Genomic DNA, 24,160 nt, shown 5'->3' on the forward strand with positions numbered 1-24,160 from the left:
GTGATACGTAGTTGTACTAAAATTTTCGTTTGATGACCTAACCCCTGTTCAAGCTAATAACCTGCACTGATAACATTAACTACTGTCTCAAAACCTTTTCAAACTTAATATAGGTGAGATGAAAATATTTGCTCTTATTTGTGAAAAATGTGTTCATATTTATCCCGTTCTCTAAAACACAGTGAGCAAGTCAGGAGTCTTGGAATTATTTTAGACAGTGATCTCAGTTTTAATAATCAGACTAACAAGACCAGAACTGCTTTCTATCACTTATAAAATATATCTAAGGTTGGAAAATGATTATTTCAAACTGAATCTGAGGAACAGGTCCATGCATTCATCTCAAGCAGGTTACACTACTGTAACACTTTATTTGCAGCATAATCAGAATCATCAGTAGGACGACTTCATTTTGTTCAGAATGCAGCAAATTTCTACACAGAAGTAAAACAAAAACAAAAAGACCCCGCAGTGTTTAAAGAGGCGCATTTCAGACACGAGTGGGACGTGCGCTTAGCGAGTACTTATAAACTCCTACCACTTGGTGTCGCTGTGGACACAAAGAGTACCGAACCAATCCGCGTTCGTGGTGCAGCTGACGACATAACAGATAGCCAATGGACATGGAGCAGCTGGCTTGCCGCTTCCTCTGTTGAATTTTGAATTTTTCAACCAGAGCGACCCAAACAGTAGGAGAATTTGATAAAGGAGCATCGCGCCCAAAGTAAGTGCAGCCAGCCTGAGTCGTTACTGCTATGTGGTTTATTTCAACTTCGAGTTAACTGTCTAATATACTATACTGTTTAATATAGAATATTCACTAATCTTTAGCCCCTGTCTGGGTAATTTACGATTTAAATTAAAAAATATATGTCGATGTCATATTTGCTGAGAGCATGCTCTTCAGAAAGCTAACGTTAAACAGAAACTGTAAGCTATATTTTGGTCATCCAGCTTTTAAATAAATTGGCTTCAAATACGTGTTTTGTGGTTGTATTCAGTAATTTAATTGGGGATCATTTACTACGTTAACTCGGTAAAGTAGCTTCTAGCTAGCTAATCTTTAATATTAAATTAAACCTGCTCAGGTCAGATGATGGGCTGTAATTTTCTTTCCATCGGTATAACTATTAATACTCATTTCTTGTTATAAAATCTGAGGTTAACTATATGTAGTTATAGCTACACTTAGTTGCGTTTAATGATCTGTAAATAAACTGTCAGGGTTGATAGAAGACACAGCTTTGAAGGGACATTGGCCTCATGTGAACTGTCTGTTCACACGAAGACAAAAACGTTTCATAATGTCTGCATAACAAAGCATGGTGTGAATTTCTGTGGCACTACCAATGTTTAAAATGGACATTTAGCCTTTTTCGTGTCTAAACTGATGCTTTTTTTCCTCTGTATATTGCTATTATTGTTATATGTACCGAAGGAAGATAAATATTAATTAGGAAACATATGTTGCCTGTTTTGACATAACTGATCATTGGCTGCCAGTAAATATTATTATTTGCTTATAGGTCAGTCAGCTAGGCCAGTATCAGTCCTTGATTCCCTAAAAATGTTTTTAAATTTTGAAGTAGATATATTTATCAGCTTGTCATCACCTCATTACTTTTATATAAATGGATGTATGTTTTAGTAAGGTTAAACCATGAGCTGGGCGGTGGAGGAGTGGAAGGATGGACTTCCGGGGAAAGCCCTGCAGAAGATCCAGGAGATGGAAGTCCAGCTGGATAAAATGAAGAAGGAGAAGACACAAAAGCAGTTTCAGCTGGACTCCTTAGAAGCTGCAATCCAAAAACAAAAGCAAAAGGTCAACATTTATCACAAGTGCTTGAAGAAATGTGTTTTTTGAGAAATAAACTGACACATCTATCTGAACAGATACCCAATCAAAACATTTTAAATAAGCTTGATAAATACTTCTCCTACTCATATGAGTTTATTTCTCCAGGTGGACAGTGAACGTCCAGAGAGGTCTGCTTTGAAGAGAGAAAACCAGTCTTTAGTAGAGTCATGCGACTCTCTAGAGAAAGCTCGGCAAAAGGTTGTACATGATCTTGGAGTCAAAGAACAGCAGGTCAGTTTCTGATGAGAGGAAGAAGCATTTGATCATTGCAGGATAAACCTAGTTTCAGGTCTAGATTAACATGTATTCAATAATAAAGCAGAAAGGTGTTAGTTAATAGCCACTGTTCATCACATGTACCGGTAATTACAGACGCTCATATTAAAGTGTGTTTTCCTGTTAGTGTGTCCCGCCCTTTCTATTTGTGTGCAAGTTAGATCTGAAGAGAAAACTTCAAACAACTTATGTTACAGAGGAATTGTTTATTTTTCAACTTGGGAGTACACATTTGCCTAAATAGTACTCAAGTTACAAGCTCTACAAGCCTGATATCCAACTTGTGTTTTTGTCTAACTGAATTGTCAAGTCAAGTCATCTTTATTTATATAGCACATTTAAAAGACATCATGTGTCGGCCAAAGTGCTGAACAGGGAATAATATAATGAAAGAATTAAAATAGAAAGAAAACATTTTGTCTTCCTAAACGTAGGTGAGCTACCTGGAAGGTCAGCTTAACTCCTGCAGAAAAACCATTGAACGACTCGAACAGGAGCTCAAGAAGTGAGTTCAGTTATGCGTCTCTCTCTTTGCTGTTGTATGACTCAGAGTGATAAATTCAGTGATTTGTCAAGACCTTGATGAGCACCTTATATCTGCTCAGGCACAAAAATGAACTGGATCGTTCCCAGCCTGCTGGCTCTTCCTCACTGTCATCATCCTCCTGTGAGCTGCAGACCTACGCCACTCCACAGAAGAGTTTTCAGACACCAGCATCGATCCCAGCCTACAGACAGCATGGTATTAAAATGTGTTTTTATCTGCAGGGAGTCTGCAATTCATTCTGTTCTTATTTTTTTTTAAATGTTTATTTATAAGATTTTAAGTTCAAAGTTACATAACATCACACCAGACAAATGACATAAGATTCAAAAACAATAATATTTAAGCACAGAAAAAAAAAAGAAAATAAAAAACAGAAAACAAAAACCAAAAACCAAATACACAAAAAAAACAAACAAACAAAAAAAACCCGCAAACAGGAAAACAGGAAAGAAAAGAAAAAAATAAATAAATAAACCAGTTAGCCAGTACAAATCAAAAGTACAAAAGAAACACCATTGTCCAAAAAGATGATCTACTGTGTGAGTTTAGACAGGGCAACAGAGAGTTCACCAAGACCAAAAGATGTGGAAAACAAGTCCAGGAAGAAATCAGGGTCCGGCAGAAGTGCAGTTTCATTCATTTGACGCTTCATTTGACGATCGACTTCCGGGATGACGGCACACTGAGAGGATCAGAGGCTCGTGAGCTCCCGATAAGACTTTTCAAAACTTCAATATTTTGCCTATAACTTGTGCTGCCACTCTGCACAAAATAGGTGACTGACTAACGGAAAGTATGCCAAATAAAAAAGATAAAACAGAGAACGTCGATAAGAGACCTCTGAAGTCTAATTTGCAACTACGAAGTCAGGTCAGTCCCGAGGCTAACCCTGAAGCCAATGACGGAAATATGGCTGAAGCTAATCCAAGTTTTCCCATCGACTATGATATTTTAACTGCAAAAATAACAGATGTGGTTGGTGCGATCGTAGAAGGGAAGATGGATGTCATTAACAACAAACTCGACGTTATCCAGGCAACCCTTGATGGCAATACAAGACGCCTTGACGAAGCCGAGACACGCATATCGAAGGTAGAGGATATAATCGCCGACATGGAAACCAGGTTAACACGTGTAGAAAGTAAGATGTGCACGTTCACGAACCGGCTAGATGACCAAGAAGCTCGGAGTAGAAGAGATAATCTCCGCATATTTGGTGTCAAGGAAGGCGTGGAAGGGGCGAATGCTATTGCATATTTTGAAAAGTGGCTTCCCTCTCTTCTTAATATGAAGACGAAGAACGGGAGGATCCGACTGGACCGCTGCCACAGAAGCTTAGGGGAGCCAATATCAGGCTCACCAAGAGCGGTTATAATGAAACTCCATTACCCGACCAATAAAAGGGAAGTGTTAGCCTTAAGTGGCAAGAACAAACAGATTTTCTTTGATGGAGCACTGATAACCATTCGTCAGGATGTACCACAGAATGTGCGACAGCAGAGGAGAAACTTCAACGAGGCCTGCCAGTTGCTGATTACCAAAGGAATACGATTTAGGATGCTGTTTCCTGCAACCTTGCGTTTCACATATGAAAACAGAAGATTTTCCTTTGACTCGGCAGAAGAGGCATTGAAAGTGGTATCAGCAATTGGAGCATTACGTGAGTAAAAAAAAAAAAAAAAAAAAACAACAACAACAAAAAAAAAAAACTGTTCTCTGACTCAAGTGGTTTGACGAACAGCTGACTATTACACTAAGTGACTATGTTGTATTATGATACTATGGCAAGAAAAGAAGTAGAAGAAATGCGGCAACACCTATTGGTGCATGGGAAGTCTTGTTGGGGTTTGCTAGGCGCATACGTTGATGCGAGGTGTATCATCTCTGTACAAGGTGCGCGCCAGCGGGTGAGGTGTCCTCCCAATCTTCGGGAGCATGAAATATTTTCTGGGACTGGTTTAACCCTGTTTTTGGGACGATATAACTGTTTATTGCAGGAATTTTATTTTTCAGTACCCAGACTTTTGTTTTTGTTTATATTTTGTTGGTGTCTGAGCAGATCTGAGCATAATTTGTTCTATATGTTAAACTACAAGGCTGATACTTATGTTTTCGCTACCACAATACATAAACCAAGTAAACTGATCTTGCAATGAGTGATCTAAAGTTTGTTTCCCTAAATGTTAAAGGGATAAATAATGTTATTAAACGTAAGAAAATTCTGACCTGGTTTAAGAAGGAGAAAACTAACATTGCACTCCTACAAGAAACTCACCTGTCAGATGTGGAACACCTAAAATTAAAGAGAGAATGGGTGGGGCAGGTGTACTTTTCTCTTTTTCATCAAGTAAGAGAGGGGTTGCAATCTTAATTCATAAAAATACTCCATTTGTTCTTACAAAGTGTATTAAAGATGATCAGGGTAGATTTGTTATTATAATAGGACGTTTATATGGTGAATCTGTTTTGATAGGCTGTATTTATGCTACCGAATGTATATCAGGAAAATTTTACTCAGAACTTATAAAAGAAATATCTGTCAACCTGACAACATTTACTGTTCTGGTAGGAGATTTTAATTGTAGTATGGACCCAGAATTGGATCAAAATCCACCATCCAAAAATTCAGTATCCAAAAAGCGAGAAGCTATCAAGGGACTGTGTTCTGACTTGCAGCTGATAGACGCTTGGAGAACCCTTCATCCAGGGAAAAAGATTATACCTTTTATTCTAATCCACATAAGAGTTATTCCGTATTGATTATTTCCTTGTCTCGAGGGAGGTCCTTAACAGAGTTACTATCTGTGATATTGGCACGCGTATACTCTCCGATCATTCAGATGTTCATTTAAATATCTCACCCCCTGAAGCTCACCCAACTCTACGTAGTTGGCGATTAAATCCATCACTTTTAGATAACTCTGCGTTTCGGAGTTATATAAAAGAACAAGTTGATCTTTTTTTACAGACAAATGATAATGAAAACACAAATCCTTCTAATCTTTGGGAGACAATGAAGGCTTACCTACGTGGCGCTATAATCTCATACAGCATAGCGAAAAAGAAAGAATCTTTAACACATCAAGTGGATCTGGAAAAAAAATTAGCAGATCTAGAACACTCCCTCAAAATACATTTTTCACCTGAAGTATTGAAAAAAATAGAAGTCACTAGATCAGCTCTGAATCAGTTACTGACTGAAAAAGCAGAGGCCAGCGTATTCTATGCTAAGCACAGACTGTTTGAGTTGGCAGATAAACCAGGGCGGTTATTGGCGCGTTTGGCTGCTGGGAAACTAGAATCTCATGTTATATCATCTCTGAAAGATGAAAGAGGACAGAATCAATACGAAAATAATAAATTGGTTAAATTAATGGAAAATTTTTATAAACAATTATATATATCTGAAAATACAGCCACATTAAGTGACACCCAAAATTTTTTACATAAACTCAATCTACCAACTTTGTCTGAAGGTGATCGAGCTCGTCTTGGGGAACAAATAACACAAGAAGAGGTGCTGACAGCAATTAAATCTCTGCAACGAGGGAAAGCCCCGGGCCCAGATGGTTTTGGTCCAGACTTCTATAAAGTTTTCCAGGATCAAGTAGCTATACCTCTTTTAAATATGTATCTGCATTCTATTAAAAGGGGAAGTCTTCCCAATACACTGTACTCTGCGAATATATCGCTATTCCATAAGAAGGATAAACCAGTTGATCAATGTGCTTCCTATCGCCCAATTAGTTTAATAAATGTTGACAGCAAAATTTTGTCTAAAATATTGTCTAATAGACTAGAAAATTATATACCTAAACTTATTAAGGCAGATCAGACGGGCTTTATCAAGAATAGACAATCAATTACAAACATAAGAAAATTATTGAATATTATAGAACACTCTGAGGTAACCAAAACACAAGGACTTGTTGTATCACTAGATGCGGAAAAAGCTTTTGACCGCGTTGAGTGGACTTATATGTTTGCTGTGATGGAGAAATTTGGCCTGGGCAGGGGGTTTATAGACATGATCAGACTGTTATATGTCACCCCAAGAGCATCTGTTATAGTAAATGGTATTAAATCCTCAGAATTCGGTTTACAGAGATCAACAAGACAGGGGGACCCGATTTCCCCATTAATTTTTGCTTTAGTTATTGAACCACTGGCAGAGGCCATTAGAAATAATCAAAGTATATCTGGATACCAAATACAAGGAGTTGAATTTAAAATTCTACTATACGCAGACGATGTTCTGCTGTTTGTCACTAATCCCCAGGATGCTATACCCTCTGTATTATCTATTATAGAAACTTTTGGATATCTCTCCGGGTATAAGGTTAATATGAATAAAACTATTGCTTTGCCACTAGGAAATTTGCCCAGGACATGTAATATCCCATTTACCTGGTCGGGTTCGGGATTTAAGTACTTGGGGATACACATTTTACCTAATATAAGAGGTATATTGAAACAGAACATAGACATAGTTCAGTAACAGTATTAAAAAGACCTTTCCAGATGGATGGATCTCCCGGTCTCTTGGATGGGAAGAATAAATTTAATTAAAATGAATGTGTTGCCCCGGCTTTTATATCCTCTACAAATGCTCCCAATAATTCTTACTAAAAAAACTGTAAAAGAAATTGAAAAAGATATGTCAAGGTTTATTTGGAGGGGTAAGAAACCCAGATTAAGTATGAAAACGTTACAGCTGCCCAAAGATAAAGGGGGTCTTGCCTTTCCCAACATCTTGCTGTATAACTGGTCATGTCATAGTAGAGTTATACATGAATGGATCCACACATATCTAAAAGACACAGATGATCCCCTTGAAGCCTGGACATGTCAGCCATTTAATCTTCTAAGTGAACTAGTGAGTAAATATAATAAAAAACATAACAAAGTAATGATTGATACTTATTTAAAAACATGGCGTGATATGAGTAAATACACTGAAAGTAATCCTATACTTAGTTATCTAACACCTTTTTTAAATAATCAGCACTTCACACCGGGAATGGAAAGTGCAGTATTTCAGAGATGGTTTGGTGCAGGAATACGTGTGGTGGGTGATCTGTTTGATGGGAATGTTTGTATGTCTTTTGAGCAGGTCCAAAAGAAATATACTATACATCAAACGGATTTTTTTTGCATTTTACAGGCTCGCCACCTAATTACTTCATGTCATGATGCTTTGCATAATACAATGCAACTAGGACCCATGGAAAATTTCTTCCTACATTTAAGTGCAGATAATAGTACTATAAGACAGTTTTATAATGCACTACAAGGTTATAATAAACACAATATTGGAAAACTGATTAGGAGCTGGGAGGGTGACCTCCAGTGTCAGTGTGATGATCATGCCTGGAGTGAGTCCATACAATCTGTGCATTCTTTATTTCTTAGTAACAGATTTAAAGAAATACAATATAAAATTTTACATAGACAGCATAGAACACCTATTTTTCTGAATAAAATTGATCCGAGCAGGTCTGCACAATGTATTAAATGTAAATCAGCGCGGGGTCCCACGTGCACTGTCTTTGGACTTGCTCAAAAATCTCAAAATTCTGGCTCTGTGTAACTAAAGAACTAAAAGGGATATTTAAAAGCAGAATACAAAGAGATCCAGCTCAGTATCTATTGGGGCTGCCAATTTCGAACAAATTTCCAGATAAAAACAAGCATATACTTCTATGCAAACTACTGTTTTTGGCAAGAAAATGTATTCTTTTTAATTGGATTAATGAAAACCACCAACAATAACTCAGTGGTATAAAGAAATTTTAGAGTATTACCAATGGAAAGACTGAGTGCAAAATTAAGTGGCAATGATGATATTTTTGGGATATATGGCGCCCGCTATTGGATTACTTACCTGATGATCTGAAGAAAACCATACTGATAGGCACAACCCCACTTCACTGGCGGGTTGAGATTGTCAGGAGATATATGTAAATGATTGGTAGACCGAATTATATATACTGTATCAGTTCCCGTTTACATGTCTCAGATTGCTCATTGTGGGGTTTTCTTTGATCTGTTTGAGGTTGTTTTTTTTTTTTGGTTTGTTTGTTTTTTCTGTTTTGTTTTGTTTTTTTTGTTTGTTTTGGGGTTTTTTTTCTCTTCCTTTTATTGTTTCTGTTTTGATGTCTGTTTTGTTTTGTATAAAGGGAAAATTATTAATAAAAAAAAAAAAAAAAAAAAAAAAAAAGACAGGGCAACAGAGAGTTCACCAAGACCAAAAGATGTGGAAAACAAGTCCAGGAAGAAATCAGGGTCCGGCAGAAGTGCAGTTTCACACAAAGTGCAGTCAAATGAGTTAAAATTTATGTTGAATTCCCATCAATATGATTGAGAAAAGGGCCCCAGATTTCGACAAACTTAACATTGGGTGTCAGCCAAACGATAACGAACCTCTTCAATATACAAACATGCAATCATCTCACGTAGCCAAACCCTGAACAATGGAGGAGATGGTGATTTCCAGGCTCTAAGAATAAGTCTTTTAGCTACAATCATGCCAAACATTAAAGCTTTCTGAAGAGGACGTCTAAGTGCCCATGAGGTCAGGGAGCAGCCTAGCACTGCAAGTACACCATCCGGCTCTAATTTTAAGTCATAAACCCGGTTATATATATTAAATATCTCTGCCCAGAAACTCCTGAGTGTGGGGCAAGACCAGAAAAGGTGACCAAGGGTTCCATCCAATGCTTTGCATCTGTCACACAAAGACGAAAGAGACGGAAAAATGCTGCATAGCTTTGTTTTAGAAAAATGCAAACGATGAAGGACCATGAACTGTATAAGTTGTAGTCTGGCATTAACAGAGCATTCTTTAATATTCTTCAACCCATTGGCCCACAAAGCATCCGATATGTCTACTTCCAAGTCCTTAACCCAAGCATCCTTGATGTGGTTAGTAGGTGCTGTAAGTGTAAAAAGTGTAGTAAACTGGCTGATTAGGTGTTTGGAAGTGGGATTTTTAATCAAATAATCATAAAAGTCACTATGAGCAGGGGGCTTATCCAGATGGGCAAAAGACTGTTTAACAAAATTCCTAATTTGTAAGTATCTAAATAAATGAGCAGAGGGGAGCATAAATTTTGATTGCAGCTGAGCAAATGAAGCAAAACAATTGTCGATGTAGAGGTCCTTAATAGTGTGAAGACCTAATGCTGACCAAAGCTTAAACACAGGGTCCATCAAGTCAGGTGAAAAGAAAGGTTTTCAGTTATGGGAGCAAAATGGATAGGTCTGGAAGGCACATAGCACCCTAACTTGCTTTAAGATCCTAAGAGAATGACCTAGGACAAAATCATTACTTAAAAGTTTGGTAGGTATGTTGGGCTTAGAAAACAGAATAGCAACAAGTGATGTACCAAAATTGATTTAGCATTGTGTGCCTCTATCAAAGGCCAAGAAGGACCGCATCCCTTCTGAACAGCAGAAACACTGTTCCAAAAAACCCATGTTCTGGCATTGCAAGCCCAATAGTAGTGCCTGAAAACTGGGAGGCCTAATCCGCCCTCAGAGGAGGGTTTCTGCAAGTGTGCCTTTGAAATTCTATGGGGTTTATTTGCCCAGATGAAAGACAAAATGATAGAGTCAATAGTTTTAAAAAGGATGAAGTGAGAAAGATGGGTATGTTTTGGAAAAGATGAATAAATTTAGGAAGCACTACCATTTTAATAATATTGACACGTCCAATCAAAGAGAGTGGAAGAAGAGTCCATTTATCTATCTTAGCTTTAATACTATCAACGAGGACCTGAAAATTCAATTTAAATAGCAGCTTACGGTTTCTGGGAATGTTAATACCTAGGTATTTAAAGTGACTGCTGGTGGTTTTAAAAGGTAAGCTAGAGATGAAGCTAGAGTCAAGCCCATCTGCCAGTGGCATAGAAATGGACTTGTCCCAATTAATTGTGAAACCAGAGAGTTGTCCAAATTTGTTAATGAGATGAAGCAGGGGAGGCAAAGAGACCCTGGCATCAGACAGTGTTAGAGCCACATCATCTGCATATAGAGTTATAGTAGAGTTGACAGGACCACAGGATATACCTACAATATCAGAGCTGCTTCTAACTGCAATGGCCAGAGGCTCCATAGCTAGAGCAAAGAGCAGTGGAGATAAACAGCAGCCCTGCCTAGTCCCCCGGTGAAGTAGAAACGGATGTGATCTATCAAAATTTGTCAGTACCGATGATCTTGGCCGAGCATAAAGCATACGTACCAAAGTTGTAAAATTATTACCAAAGCCAAATTTCTCAAGCGTAGCAAACAGGTATTTCCACTCAATTTGATCAAAAGCTTGTTGTGCATCTAATGAAATAACAGCTGAATTTGGAGAATTTGTTCCATACAGTACATTCAATAGACGACGGGTATTAGAGAAAGCAAATCTGTCTGGGATAAACCCAGTTTGATCGTGTTGAATTAAAGTGCCCAAATATTTATTAAGACGTGAAGACAAGACTTTTGCAATGATTTATTGATCACAGTTTAATAAACTAAGTGGGTGATATGAAGTCACATTGGTGGGGTCTCTGTCCTTCTTAGGGAGAAGACAAACGTGGGCATCATATATGCTATCAGGAAAGAGCCCCGTGCAATAGAGCAGTTCACCATTCTGAGTAAAAGTGGAGCGATTATATCAATATGGGCTTTATAAAATTCTATGTTGAACCCATCCGCCCGCAGGCTTTACCACTAGGGAAAGAAAGGATAGCAGCTCTGACTTCTGTGATGCTGAAGTCAGCATCAAGCGCTTGGGCGGCAGATTCTGTAAGGGTCGGAATGCTCAGAGAGTTAAGAAAGCTAAAAAGCTCAGAGTCAGTAGCGTTAGATTTAGAAGAGTACAGTGTGCTGAAAAACTCAACAAATCTGTCATTAATCAGCTTAGGATCAGTAATTAATTCACCAGTAGAGGAGGCAATTTTGCGTATGGTCCGATGGGCTTGCACATCTTTTAATTGTCTGGCAAGTAATTTATGGGGTTTATCTCCCAACTCAAAGTGTCTTTGTTTCAATTTAATAATATCGCTCCGACTTGGGTACCCAAAATATGATTGTATTCAAGTTTTAGTTTTAGAATGGCATTAGATATGCCTTCAGTATCAGATTGGCGAAGTGCCTCCTCTAATGTTGATAATTCAGACTCAATTTGGGACAGACGATTTAATCTAGTTCTTTTCGAAAATGTTTGAAAGGAGATGATCTTGCCACGCAATACTGCCTTAAATGATTCCCAAAGAGTGGAATCAGAGACCTCCCGTTGTCGTTGTGTTTTAAGAAATCTGAAATCTCAGTGGAAACATAAGTGGAGAAAGTTTTGTCTGACAGAAGGGTAGAATTGAATTTCCAATTGAAAATTCGAGGCTGTAAATTAAAATCTATTTTCATGGTAAGTGGGGCATGGTCAGAAATCAAGATTTGATGATAAGCAGAGCTGATAATACTGGGTAATAGTCTAGAATCTGTAACAAAGTAATCTATTCTGGTAAAGCTACGATGTGTACAGGTGAAAAAAAAAGAATATCGCCTATCATTTGGATGCTGAAGCCTCCAAGCGTCAACCATGTTGTGTAACTTCACCAGGTTGTTCAAAACTGCCGTGGATCTAGTAGTGGGGGCTATTTTGTAGATGATCTATCCAAAACAGGATCAAAATAGCAGTTAAAATCGCCACCAATTATTATATTAGACATATTATATTCAGAAATTAGGTCAAATATTTTGGAAAAGAAGTCAGGACAGTCAAAATTAGGGGCATAGATATTTAGCAAAACCAGTGGAAAAGAGTTAATGGACCCAGAGACCAAAACAAATCTCCCACCGGATCAGTAACGACGGATCCAAATATAAATGGAGTGGTTTTCCTTATGAGTATAGCAACACCTCTGGCCTTAGATGTGAAAGTGGACTGGTAGACCTGCGACACCCAATTTGCTCTTAAACGTCTCTGTTCATTGGCGTGAATATGAGTTTCCTGAAGAAAAATTATATCAGAAGATAAATGCTTCAAATGTGACATAACCTTCCCACGTTTCAAAGCTCTGCCCAAGCCCTTGCAATTCCAGGATGTAAATGTCAAAGGACATGTTCCAAAACCAGTAGCATTGTTACCCGCATCTAAATGAGAGGTGGAGTGACATATGGACAGGTGACAAATAATACAAAGGACTGGCAAAAAAACAGTTAAAACAAAATTAACAACAAGAACACTGAACCCCATCCCCAAAAAAGAAAAAGGCCGCAAAAAGAACAAGAACCACTGCGGCTCATCCCAGCGTGCATTAAGGGGACTGCCGGAAGAGGAGCACAAAAAAACAAAAAGAAAAAGAAAAAACATCCTTCGGATCGGGCAGCTCCGCACCAGACTCCATTAATCAAAACAATAGTTACACCCATAAATCGACTGATTGGGTTAGAAAAAAGACGCCAACATATAAAATGACTTGTGTATAAGCAAATTTATAATATAAACGATCTCAGTACTTCACGATAGATCAAAGTTTTAAGACGTCAGAAACAAAAACAAAAACAAAAACATGATAGAAAACTATCACCACAGAAGCATTCAAAAAAATGACTGAACGAATCGCGACTCTCACTATAGGAAGAGAAGAGTGAGAATGTTCAACAACACAGCCGCATCAACAACATGAACAAGTACATTACCAGGTCACGATTACAGTGAGTCCGCAAAACGTTCAGCTTCAGCAGGAGACTTGAACGTGTTAGTGATGTTGTTGTGAACTACCGAAGCTGGGCCGGGTAGCGCAGACTGCACGTCGCCCGGAAGCGCTAAGCTTTTTCCTGACCGAATTGAAGGCCATCCGCTGCGCAAGGACCTCCGCAGTGTAGTCGGGAAGATGGACAGACTCTCCATCGCAGCTCAACGGTGCACGTTGGCGTGCCAGACGCAAGACATGCCACACGTCTTTCTCATGATGCAACTTGGCTATGATAGCCCTCGGTCGCTGGCCAGCCGTTGGTTTTGGTCTAAGGGCGGTGTGCCCCTCCACTTTTATCGGCTTAATAAAGTTGTCTTTCCCCAACACATCCAGCAGCAGGGATGAAACAAAGTCCGCAGGCTTACCGCCCTCAGCACCTTCCTTCACTCCAACAATCCTAATGTTGGCCCGACGCGAGCGCGCCTCCATCTGGCCTAGCTTGTCACGCAGGTTGTCGGTGGCCGCCATTAGTTCCTTGCACGTAGCTTCAAGCATGCAAACACGGCCGTCCATTGTAGTAAGCGACTCATCGATAACATCTAGACGCTGTTCGGATGACCGGATATCTGCCTGGAGCTTAGACAGAGTAGACTCAATTGTGTCAAGGCGGGTCTCCATTAGGGCTGCCACAAACGATTATTTTGATAGTCGACTAGTCACCGATTATTTCTGCGATTAGTCGACTAATCAGATCATGCATCCATTGGACGTAAAACGTACAGTTTATTGCACCAGCATGCATCTGCTCTCATATAACTATCATTAGCTTACAGCTTGAAGTGTTTAAGGTATGTGCTAACTAAAAATAAAGACAAGATGATAGTTTATTAAATTTTAATGACATTTGCAGATTGTTTCGGTGGAGTTTAATAAACTCAGCCGTCTGCTCCTTGCTATCTAAAATTTAACAGGACACCAGAGTATACTCTCGAGCATCTCACACTTCTGATAATCAGTTGTCTGCTTGTCGTTTATTCAGCTGTGTAAAAACTATAACTTTTCTCAGCCAAACCGATTTACTCAGGAACAAATAAAATACTAAAAAAGGCCAAACAATAACATTTTTAAGTTATCTAAGTGACTTATATTACATGTTTAACCTGAGTAGCGAAAGACAGCGGTGGGTTTGAAAACGATTTGCCGGGAGTCCGGTGTTCTCACAGGCTCTAGTGAGCCTTGAACCCTGGCTAACTATCGAGCTGGTGGGTAACAGACGTCTCCGAAAACGTCGGAGTGCTTTTGAAAATATGTGGTGTCTTGATAAACTGAGCAGATATTTGAGGTTAAACAGCTACATTCTGGCCTGAAAATATGTTAAACTTTATTTTGTGATCCAAAAAGAGAATAATAAGAGTAATATTAAAACTAACTAGCTGCCGCCATTGTTGACAACTGCGCTGGGCCGCGCTATGAATTCTGGGACACAGCTTCTTCTTCTTCAGGGTTTAACGGCAGCTGGCATCCTTACACATGCAGTGCTGCCATCTTCTGTTTCAGTCCGTTATTACACTCTTAAATACTACTACTTATTCCTGCGTCTTTTGGGATCTTACAAAGCTTCAAACGACGCATCGACTATTAAATTAGTCGTCGACGATTTTAATAGTCGACGTAATCGTGACTAGTCGACTAATCGTGGCAGCCCTAATCTGAATCTGTAGCACATTTTCTATCTTCTACCACTGATAGTGGTCTACAGTCCAGAGCAATCCATTTTGCGAGAGAATTTGTAAGTTTGTCCGATGTTGACTTACTAATTTTGGCCATAAAGCCAGTCATTTCATCAAGTTTGGGCTGCCAACACCTTTTGTTGGTACTCGAACTGGTAGCACTAACAGCTCTCACAGTTTATGTGCCCGCTGCAACATGGTTTGCATTAAGATGGTACCGTAAGGTTGAAGTGCTTCGGTGGTATGCAAACTTCTTTTTGCACAGTTTGCACAAAACCATGCTTTTATCAAGGCCTCCGTCGGGTAGTCTTTTGAAATGAAATTTGCCTCCAATCAGTCCTACCAACGCACTTTCTTCTGATTCTTCCATTTTTGTAGCTGTGTGTATCAGTGTAACTAGTATACCAGGAAATTGTGCATTGACAAAAGTTCCCCTTTGCTTGGAATGCAAGTGTGATTAAATGCATCAATTTTTGTTAACGCTTTATTTTATTTTTTTAATTAATTAATTGCAATTAACGTGTTAAATTCCCACCCCTATCTAAATACAACTCTCTGTCCAGACAGGTTTGCAATCACTCAGCAGATGTCATTTTTTAAATCTAAAATATCCAGTATTGTATAAAAAAGATGAGCCAAAAATGTTTGGAACTGACATTTGTATGATAACACTGCATATGCATTCTTCGCATTAATCTCTCCGTCCCCTCCAGGTCTCAGAGTTAACATCACATGCAGCTCGTCTGACTAAAGACAAAGACTCTGCCCTGAGCAAGATGAGTCTTTGGATGAAGACCTGCAAACAGCTGGAGCAGGAGAAGGAAATGATGTTAAACGGCTCAGGTGTGCATCCATTTAACAGATTTACCTTTGTGTTTTCTGTTATGTGTTCAGCCTTTTATAATCAGATAAAGTTGTCCTTCCATTGATCAAACCCTTACAGTTAATTACAGTTTTAGATTTTATTATAGCAGTCCTTTTTATTCCTGTTTAATGGCTTGAATTTAACTCTACACTTTTTGCCTCATCTGTTTTGTGTGTATATGCAGATGAGTCAATGTCTCGAGGTGATGGATTGTTTCTTAAGTGTATGACCTATGAAACTCGGGCTGTTTCAATCTGTTTTGAAGTCTGTCGTTGGTAGGCTGTAGTTCAAAGGTGTAATTATCTGTGCTACTGACAGCCTTTTTTTGCTTGTATTAACTTAAATGCCAGCAAGTTTTAAAGCTTCTTTTAATATTTGTTAAGGTTATCACAATGAAGATTTCACTTTCATGTTATTTTCTTTTCTGACAATTTTCATGAAGTGTTTTGTTTTGTTTTGAATACAGTGTACATTTATGTTTCAGGGGCAGGGAAGAGCAGTGAGGAGGGGCAGACTGAGCTGACCCAGCTGAGGAAGGAGGCAGAGAAACTAAAGAAAGAAGTGGAAGACCTGAAGTCAGCCTTGGAGCAGAAAATGTCGGAGGCTGAAGAAAGACTGATGGAGTCTCAAGAAAAAGACCAAGAGGTGAACAAACTTAGCGCTGCACTTGATGGAAAGAGAAAGGAATTAGAGGAGACGGTTAAAGAGCTGGAGGAGATGAAGACTGAGTTGGAAGAAGTGAACAAACTTCTGGAGGAGAAAAGCAAAGAGGCAGATGAGAGCATGGAGAAATACTGCAGCCTGATGCTTGAGGTTCACAAACTGGAAAAGACCAACGAGGCACTGAAAACCCGACTGGAGCTGATTGGTGCTAGCCAAAATGCTAATGACGGCCACTCCAGCAGCATCGAAGGCCGCCAGCGTTCAGGGAGGAAGTCTTCCACCAGACATCAGGAATTAAAAATCGACGACAATACCGAAAACATGGCTCCTTCGTCTACTCAGAGATCTCCCCCGGGCTCAGGGAAACGAGGTCACCGTGAAATCAGCAATCGAGACGGCGCTCAGGAGGCCCTACACAATGTGACAAAGAGGATCAAAGCCAACGCCATGACAACACCCAAATCAAGACCTGAACAGGAAGATGAAGAGTTCAGACCAGAGGGACTTCCTGAGTTGGTACAGAGAGGTTAGTGCCCGTCTGCTCTGCTTTGTTACAGAGATCCCACAGGTTTATCCTTATATTTAAATACACCACCATCAGTTTGTGTGCATGTGTGTGTCTCTTTCAATTAGCTGAGTAAGCACAGGTGCAGTTACACAAAAGAAACAAAAATCAATATTCATGCATACATTTATTCTCTGTGCAGTGAAATAAAATCATTATTTGTTCCTTAGGGTTTGCTGATATTCCTCTGGGGGAGGCCAGTCCTTTCATCATCAGGAGAACCACAGTGAGGCGCTGCAGCCCTCGACTGGCTGCCAAACAAACTGCATCTGATGGCAAGGTGAGTAATGCAGGAATTTATCTATGTTTTTTTACAGACGCAGCGCAGTGCTCTGTTTTTGCTACTTGTTTCCTTTAGCTAGTTTCACAAGCCATACTCTCAATGGGCGAAGTTGAATAATGTGATAAATCATGTGAAAAGTGTTCGGCACTGCAGCTTATTATCTGTGAGGAGCTGTAAGAACCTCTAGTTGTCGGACATCAGCCGAACTTTTAGGTTCAGTGTGGATGTCACAGTTAATAAAGAACAAAATGTAATGATGGACTTTTAAAAAAAGCTAATTTAAACTTGGTGTATCATTTCTACTGACATCATTGGCATCCAAGAAAGTGGACAGGGAGGTCAGAGTGGGAGAAACAAGAATCTTCCACCAAGGGTCACTATGTGTATAATTTAGGTTGCAGTGGCCCCTAATATGTCCACAGAATGTCCGGCCCCCCTCGTCCCCTACAAGTTGTTGTCACGTCAGGTCAGTGAAGCAGCAGGAGTTTAAAAGACTGTAGAGATTTCAGGTCAAATTGTTAAAAACAAAAGGATTTCCTCTGCTTTACTGAACCTCTGCTGTACACCACAGTATCAGAGTAACTGAAGTGTGACTCGAGGGTCATACCATATGAAATCAACTGAATCTGAATTAAGTTCCCACCCTTAATATATTTGGTATGTTTAATGAGGCCATGTCAAATTTTACCTTCATATTATGGAAATTTACTGAGTTATAGCCCCTTGAAGGATTGGGATGACATTTGGTGCTTTTTTTATTCAGATAATTTTTTTTTCCAGTACTTTCAGCTCATAACTGAAAAACATTTTCAAGCTCTTTTAAAAAATGCAACCAAATCAATTTTACACCCATTCAAAGAGTAACCATTTGAAAACACATTTTCATTATAGCACAATTTCTACTGTAACCACTGTCGTGGGCAATATCATAGTTTTAAACAAATCTGCACCCATTTTATGTCAGCGACACAGTAATAGAAGCATGCATTGTAATAAGTCAGAACTTCTAAAAAGTGCTTTTGCGGTTAAAAGTACTTCTGGGGCGCGCGTGAGCATGAGTAGTGAGTAGACGTGTCTTCCCCAGCTCCCGCTTTAATATATTAAATTAATTCATTCTGCACCTCGTAGCCGACTGAACTTCGTTTGAACATTTAGTAGGTGACTTTATCATCCTGAGTGGATGAATGCCTCCTAAACCGCCCAAACGACAGGGTGGGAAAGCCACAACGCGCGGTGATTCAAACTCCTCGGCCAGTACAGAAACAGATGCTAACGCTAACAGCATGGATGCGCTAGCGAATGCGGTTACGGCGGTACAAGCCTCTATCGACTCGTTTCGGGAGGAGAACCGGGCATCTATTGCTTCTCTACATTCAATCCTGAGTGGGTACGGCCAACGTCTTACTGACATGGAGGAAGGACTGAATGAGTTCGACAAGAGACTGAGCAGCATGGAGACCTCCCAATCCTCGCTAGCTAAAGAGAATGAGGTTTTAAGAGAGAAGGTGGCGTACTTGGAAAACTACACCAGACGGCAGAATATACGCATTGTGGGGATACCAGAGAATGCGGAAGGCCCACGACCAACGGAATTCATCGCCAAACTACTCTTTGATGTGCTTGGTGAGAACAACTTCGAGAGGCCGCCATCGGTGGATAGAGCCCACAGGAGTTTGGCTCCTAAACCAGTAGATGGCGACAACAGATCACGTCCGTTCATTGTCAGACTCCACCACTTCCAAACCAGAGAGCTGATCCTGCGCCTCGCCAGACAGAAGGGCCCGCTCCTATTCAACGGATCGAGATTCCACATATTTCCTGACTACAGCCCAGAAGTCAACAAACGACGCGCAGCCTTCTCCGAGTCCAAAAGGAAGCTCCATGCTGCAAAGGTCAAGTTCGGTCTCTTCTACCCAGCCACTCTGCAGTTCACACACAACGGGAAACGCGTGAGGTTTACCGACCCTGCAGAGGCGCTGACCTACATTAATAATAATATCACTGTTGACAACGAACGCCCCGCCTCGCACCCTGCAGAGACTGGTGACTGAGGTAATGGTAACGATTGGCTTGATTACGTTGAAAATCACTTCACACAAGGTGGCATCATTAGACATGGCTACTCTGTCCTATTTTGAGTATTTCTTTACTCTCATTGTGTTCCATTATCATTGGTCATAGTGGCAATGAACGTTTTATATTTGATGGTGTGAATACAGACAACACGTAATGCCACTCATGAACACCTTCCTAGATGTTCAACTTTTTTTTTCTTTTATTTATTTATTTTTTTTTCTTCGTTACTGATATTATTGCCCTTTTTTTTTTTTTTTTTTTTTTTTCTCTTTTTCAAATTATGAAAGGGCGTTATAGTTTGTTTGATACCCTGTTGGAGAGGTTCATTAATGGTTTAAAAATGTATCCCTTATTGCGGGCAGCACGCAAATGCAGGTTTGCAAAAGTTTGAAGTTTTTTGGGAGGGGTAGCCTTTTTAAGGCCCGTTTATGTGTTGTTTTGGTGTGGCATTTGTTTTGTATTTACTGTGTGCACCTACTGTGCTTTCTTATTGTTTCACTTGGGCAAACATCTATATTTTTGAATTACATAGCTCTGGCGAAGAGTAAATTGGACTTTGTCCCAGATAATGCTGACGTAAAAATTATAAGTTGGAATGTGAAGGGTATGAACCAGGCAATCAAGAGAAAAAGGGTCCTTTCTCATCTACAACATCTTGGGGTTGGTATTGCCTTCCTACAGGAAACCCACCTGAGGAATTGTGATCAGTCTAAAATTCACAAAGAATGGGTGGGCCAAATGTTTCATTCACAATTTAATTGTAAAGGCCGAGGAGTGGCTATACTCATCCATAGAAAAATTCCTTTCATCGTATCAGATACAATCTTGGACCCTAATGGCAGATATGTAATGGTTGTGGGAGAGCTGTCTCAACTTCGCCTAGTGTTGGTCAACATTTACGGTCCAAACTTTGATGACGAGAACTTTTATAAAAAGATGCTAAGCTCCATTCCCAATCTGGATAGTTATCATTTGGTTATGTCTGGGGATTACAACCTGGTAATGGATTCTGTTTGGGATCGCTCTTCCCACTCTTTACTAAGACCATCTAAATCTGTGCAAACAATTCAGTCATTCGTAGAGGCACATAAACTTGTAGACCCCTGGAGATTTAAATATCCCACTAAAAGGGAGTATTCGTTTTATTCTAATGTGCATAAGTCATTTTCTAGGATAGATTTTTTTTCTGGTTGACCCCTACTTACTGAGTGCTATTACAGACTGTAAATATGACCCAATCGTCATTTCTGATCATGCCCCGGTTAGTATTAAGGTAACTCTTCCGACTCTGAGGACAAAGCGGACATGGCAGCTGGACCCACTCCTATTGGCTGATTCAGACTCTGTGAAGTTCATTACAGAACAAATAGATTTTTTTCTACAGGTAAATAGGACGGATGGCATTTCAGCTTCGACCCTCTGGGAGACGCTTAAAGCGTATCTGAGGGGACAGATTATCTCTCGTTCTGCTTATATGAGGAAGAAGCAGTATAAGAAGATTGAGGAGTTATCCTTAGAAGTCAAGACCCTGGATGGACTCATATCTGGTTCTCCGACCCCTGGTTTGATTAAGAGGAGAGTGGCCTTACAAACTGAAATTGATCTATTAACTACTGCCCGAGCAGAGAAGCTCATTTTAAAATCCCGTAGTAGGTTGTATGAAGAGGGAGATAAACCGTCCAAATTGTTAGCTAGCCAGCTCCGCCAAAAAGCAGCATCCCGTGTTATTTCACAACTTCTCTTATCGGATGGCTCGTCAACTGAGGATCATCAAGCTATTAACAACTATTTTAGAGAGTTTTATGCTAAATTATATTCCTCAGATTCAGCACCAGCTCAAAATAAGTTTGACTCTTTTTTTTCCAATCTGAATATTCCTATAATAGACTCTGACTTGAAAGAACAATTGGAACAAAGTCTGACACTGGAAGAAATTAAAAATGCAATAATGTCTCTTCAGAGTGGAAAAGCCCCTGGTCCGGACGGGTTTCCAACTGATTTTTATAAGAAATTTATGGACAAGCTGGCCCCTCTCCTTCTCTTGGTTTACACAGAAGCAATAGAGAATAACATTCTCCCACCTACGCTTCGGCAGGCATCTATTACACTCTTATTAAAGAAGAACAAGGACCCCCGAGATTGCTCATCTTATAGGCCAATCAGCTTAACAAACTGTGATGGCAAAGTGTTCTCAAAAGCCATTGCACTCCGACTTGAGAAAATTCTTCCTCATATTATTTCGGGGGACCAGACTGGGTTTGTCCAGGGTAGACAATCCTATTTTAACCTGAGACGATTGTTTGATATCATCTATACTGAGGCTGATACTCCATCCCCAGAAGCAGTAATATCACTTGACGCTGAAAAGGCGTTTGATCGGATAGAGTGGGATTATCTTTTTCATACACTTTGGAGGTTTGGTTTTGGTCCTAACTTTATTCATTGTATCAAGCTCATTTACACTAATCCGACTGCTTCAGTCTATACCAACGGTATCTCATCAGAACCTTTTCCTCTTCACAGAGGGACCAAGCAGGGGGATCCAGTGAGTCCATTACTTTTTGTTTTAGCCATAGAGCCACTTGCAATAGCTCTTAGAAGCAATAATAGTATACAAGGTATCTCGCGTGGTGGCACAACTCACACTGTCTCACTGTATGCGGACGATTTGTTGTTATATGTAACAAATCCAATCATATCTACCCCTGAAATCCTCAGAGTCCTACAGGAATTTGGAAGCATATCTGGATACAAACTGAATTTAACTAAAAGTGAATACTTCCCCATTGGTAATAATGCAGGAGAATACCCCAATCTGCCATTTAAGTTGTCTACCGAGTCCTTTACATATCTGGGTGTAGAAGTCACCAAATCCTATTATAGTCTGTTTAAAAGTAACCTCACCCCTCTATTGGAACAGTGCAAACAAGATGTTAAAAGATGGTCTATTTTACCATTATCTCTCATTGGGAGAGCCAGCTCTGTAAAGATGAATATTGTGCCAAAATTTCTATACTTATTTCAGGCGTTACCTGTTTACATACCACAGTCTTTTTTTATATCATTTAACCGAATGGTGTCTTCATTTATATGGAATAATAAACCACCTCGTATAAGAAAAGAATTTATGGAAAGACCTAAAAATATAGGTGGGCTCTCACTGCCAAACCTGCGCACATATTATTGGGCGGCGAATCTCAGTACCATGTCTCTATGGCTAAAAGACTGGAATGATCAGATCCCTGCATGGCTACAGATTGAAAGGGTCACAAGCAGGCCGTATTCTCTCCCAGCTTTACTCTGCGCACCCCTACCACCTCTAGTTAATAATGTTAAAGATAACATAATTGTTACTCAATCGCTACGCATTGTAAATCAGTTTAAAAAACATCTGGGTATTCAGAGTGTTTCTATTTTCTCTCCAATAATCCATAACCATCTTTTTCAACCATCCTTAATGGACAATGGCTTCAAAATTTGCCACAACAGGGGCATTCACAGTATTGAGGATCTGTATATTAATGATACGTTTGCTAGCTTTGAACAGCTATCTAGAAAATTTGGTCTGACTAATAACCATTTTTTGCGATACTTGCAAATCAGAGATTTTATACGTAAAAAGGTTGCTAATTTTCCTACTCTCCCCCCTCCTTCCTGTTTGGATTCTATACTAAGAGTCAATGAGATGAAAAAAGGCAGAATATCGTTTATTTACTCCCATATCATGGACAGTTGTAACTTCTCTATTTCGTACATTCGAGAACAGTGGGAAAATGATTTGGGTGCCCAGCTGTCTGACGAAGAGTGGGATATGGCTCTTACCAGGGTCCATTCGTCTTCTATATGTTCAAGACACTCCCTAATACAATTCAAAGTGTTACATAGGTTACATTTTTCAAAAGCTAAACTAGCAAAAATATTTCCGAACATAGACCCATCATGTGATAGATGCAAACAGGCTCCAGCTACTTCCCTTCATATGTTTTGGTCCTGTCCGAAAATTGCTCCTTTCTGGTCATCATTTTTTGAAGTCATCTCTAAAGCCTATGCTTATAACATCTCGCCTTCCCCCTTGGTGGCAATTTTTGGTTGTTTCTCTGGTATTGCGTCTTCTGTTCCCCCTGCCCATTTACAGAGGGTCATTGCCTTTTTGTCATTATTAGCGAGACGCCTGATTTTATTTAAATGGAAGTCTCCTACTGCTCCTTCACACCACCACTGGATAAGGGATGTTATGCAAAATGTCAAACTGGAAAAAATCAGATATACTCTCAACGGATCCATCGGCAAATTCCACACAACATGGGACCCTCTGTTAACAATCTACCTGGTCTGGAACTGGAATCTTGAATGTTTTTGTTTGCCCTAGAACAGTCCTGTAAAAGCAATTGAGAGGTGCACCGCCCCCCCCCCCCTTCTTTCTTTTTTTTTTTTTTTTTTTTGTTGTTGTTGTTGTTTTTCTGTTTGTTTGTTTCCCTTTTCCTGTCTTGGTATTATCTGTCTTTATGATTTGCGGGGATTGTTATTTTGTGGTTATTTGTAAAATAATAAGAATGCTATATATGACAATTGGAAAACTACAAATAAAGTGTTTAAAAAAAAAAAAAAAAAA

The 24,160-nt window shown here is 39.5% G+C and overlaps 2 protein-coding genes and 1 long non-coding RNA gene across 3 annotated transcripts in view; 2 read left to right on the plus strand and 1 right to left on the minus strand.

The window, feature by feature from the left end:
- Positions 1 to 24,160, plus strand: part of LOC120440099 (centromere protein F-like) — a 40,960-nt gene that overhangs the window by 16,252 nt on the left and 548 nt on the right. Inside the window, exons 4-6 of the mRNA XM_039611750.1 lie at positions 15,810 to 15,939; positions 16,446 to 17,150; positions 17,360 to 17,469. Of these exons, the coding sequence (XP_039467684.1) occupies positions 15,810 to 15,939; positions 16,446 to 17,150; positions 17,360 to 17,469 (945 nt within the window). The remainder of the gene's footprint in view (positions 1 to 15,809; positions 15,940 to 16,445; positions 17,151 to 17,359; positions 17,470 to 24,160) is intronic.
- LOC120440108 (centromere protein F-like) lies at positions 704 to 2,964 on the plus strand. The gene is made up of 5 exons (XM_039611754.1): positions 704 to 724; positions 1,649 to 1,822; positions 1,964 to 2,089; positions 2,569 to 2,639; positions 2,740 to 2,964. The coding sequence occupies exons 2-5, from the start codon at positions 1,661 to 1,663 to the stop codon at positions 2,951 to 2,953; spliced, it is 573 nt and encodes a 190-aa protein (XP_039467688.1). The 5' UTR covers positions 704 to 724; positions 1,649 to 1,660; the 3' UTR covers positions 2,954 to 2,964.
- LOC120440113 lies at positions 1,606 to 13,415 on the minus strand. Its single transcript, XR_005612973.1, has 3 exons — positions 13,371 to 13,415; positions 2,725 to 2,862; positions 1,606 to 1,738 (listed from the first exon to the last, which is right to left on the minus strand). It is a non-coding gene; the product is annotated as an uncharacterized LOC120440113 (long non-coding RNA).

This window comes from Oreochromis aureus, linkage group 1 (genome assembly GCF_013358895.1).
Source record: "Oreochromis aureus strain Israel breed Guangdong linkage group 1, ZZ_aureus, whole genome shotgun sequence".
In the NCBI taxonomy this organism is placed as follows: Eukaryota; Metazoa; Chordata; class Actinopteri; order Cichliformes; family Cichlidae; genus Oreochromis; species Oreochromis aureus.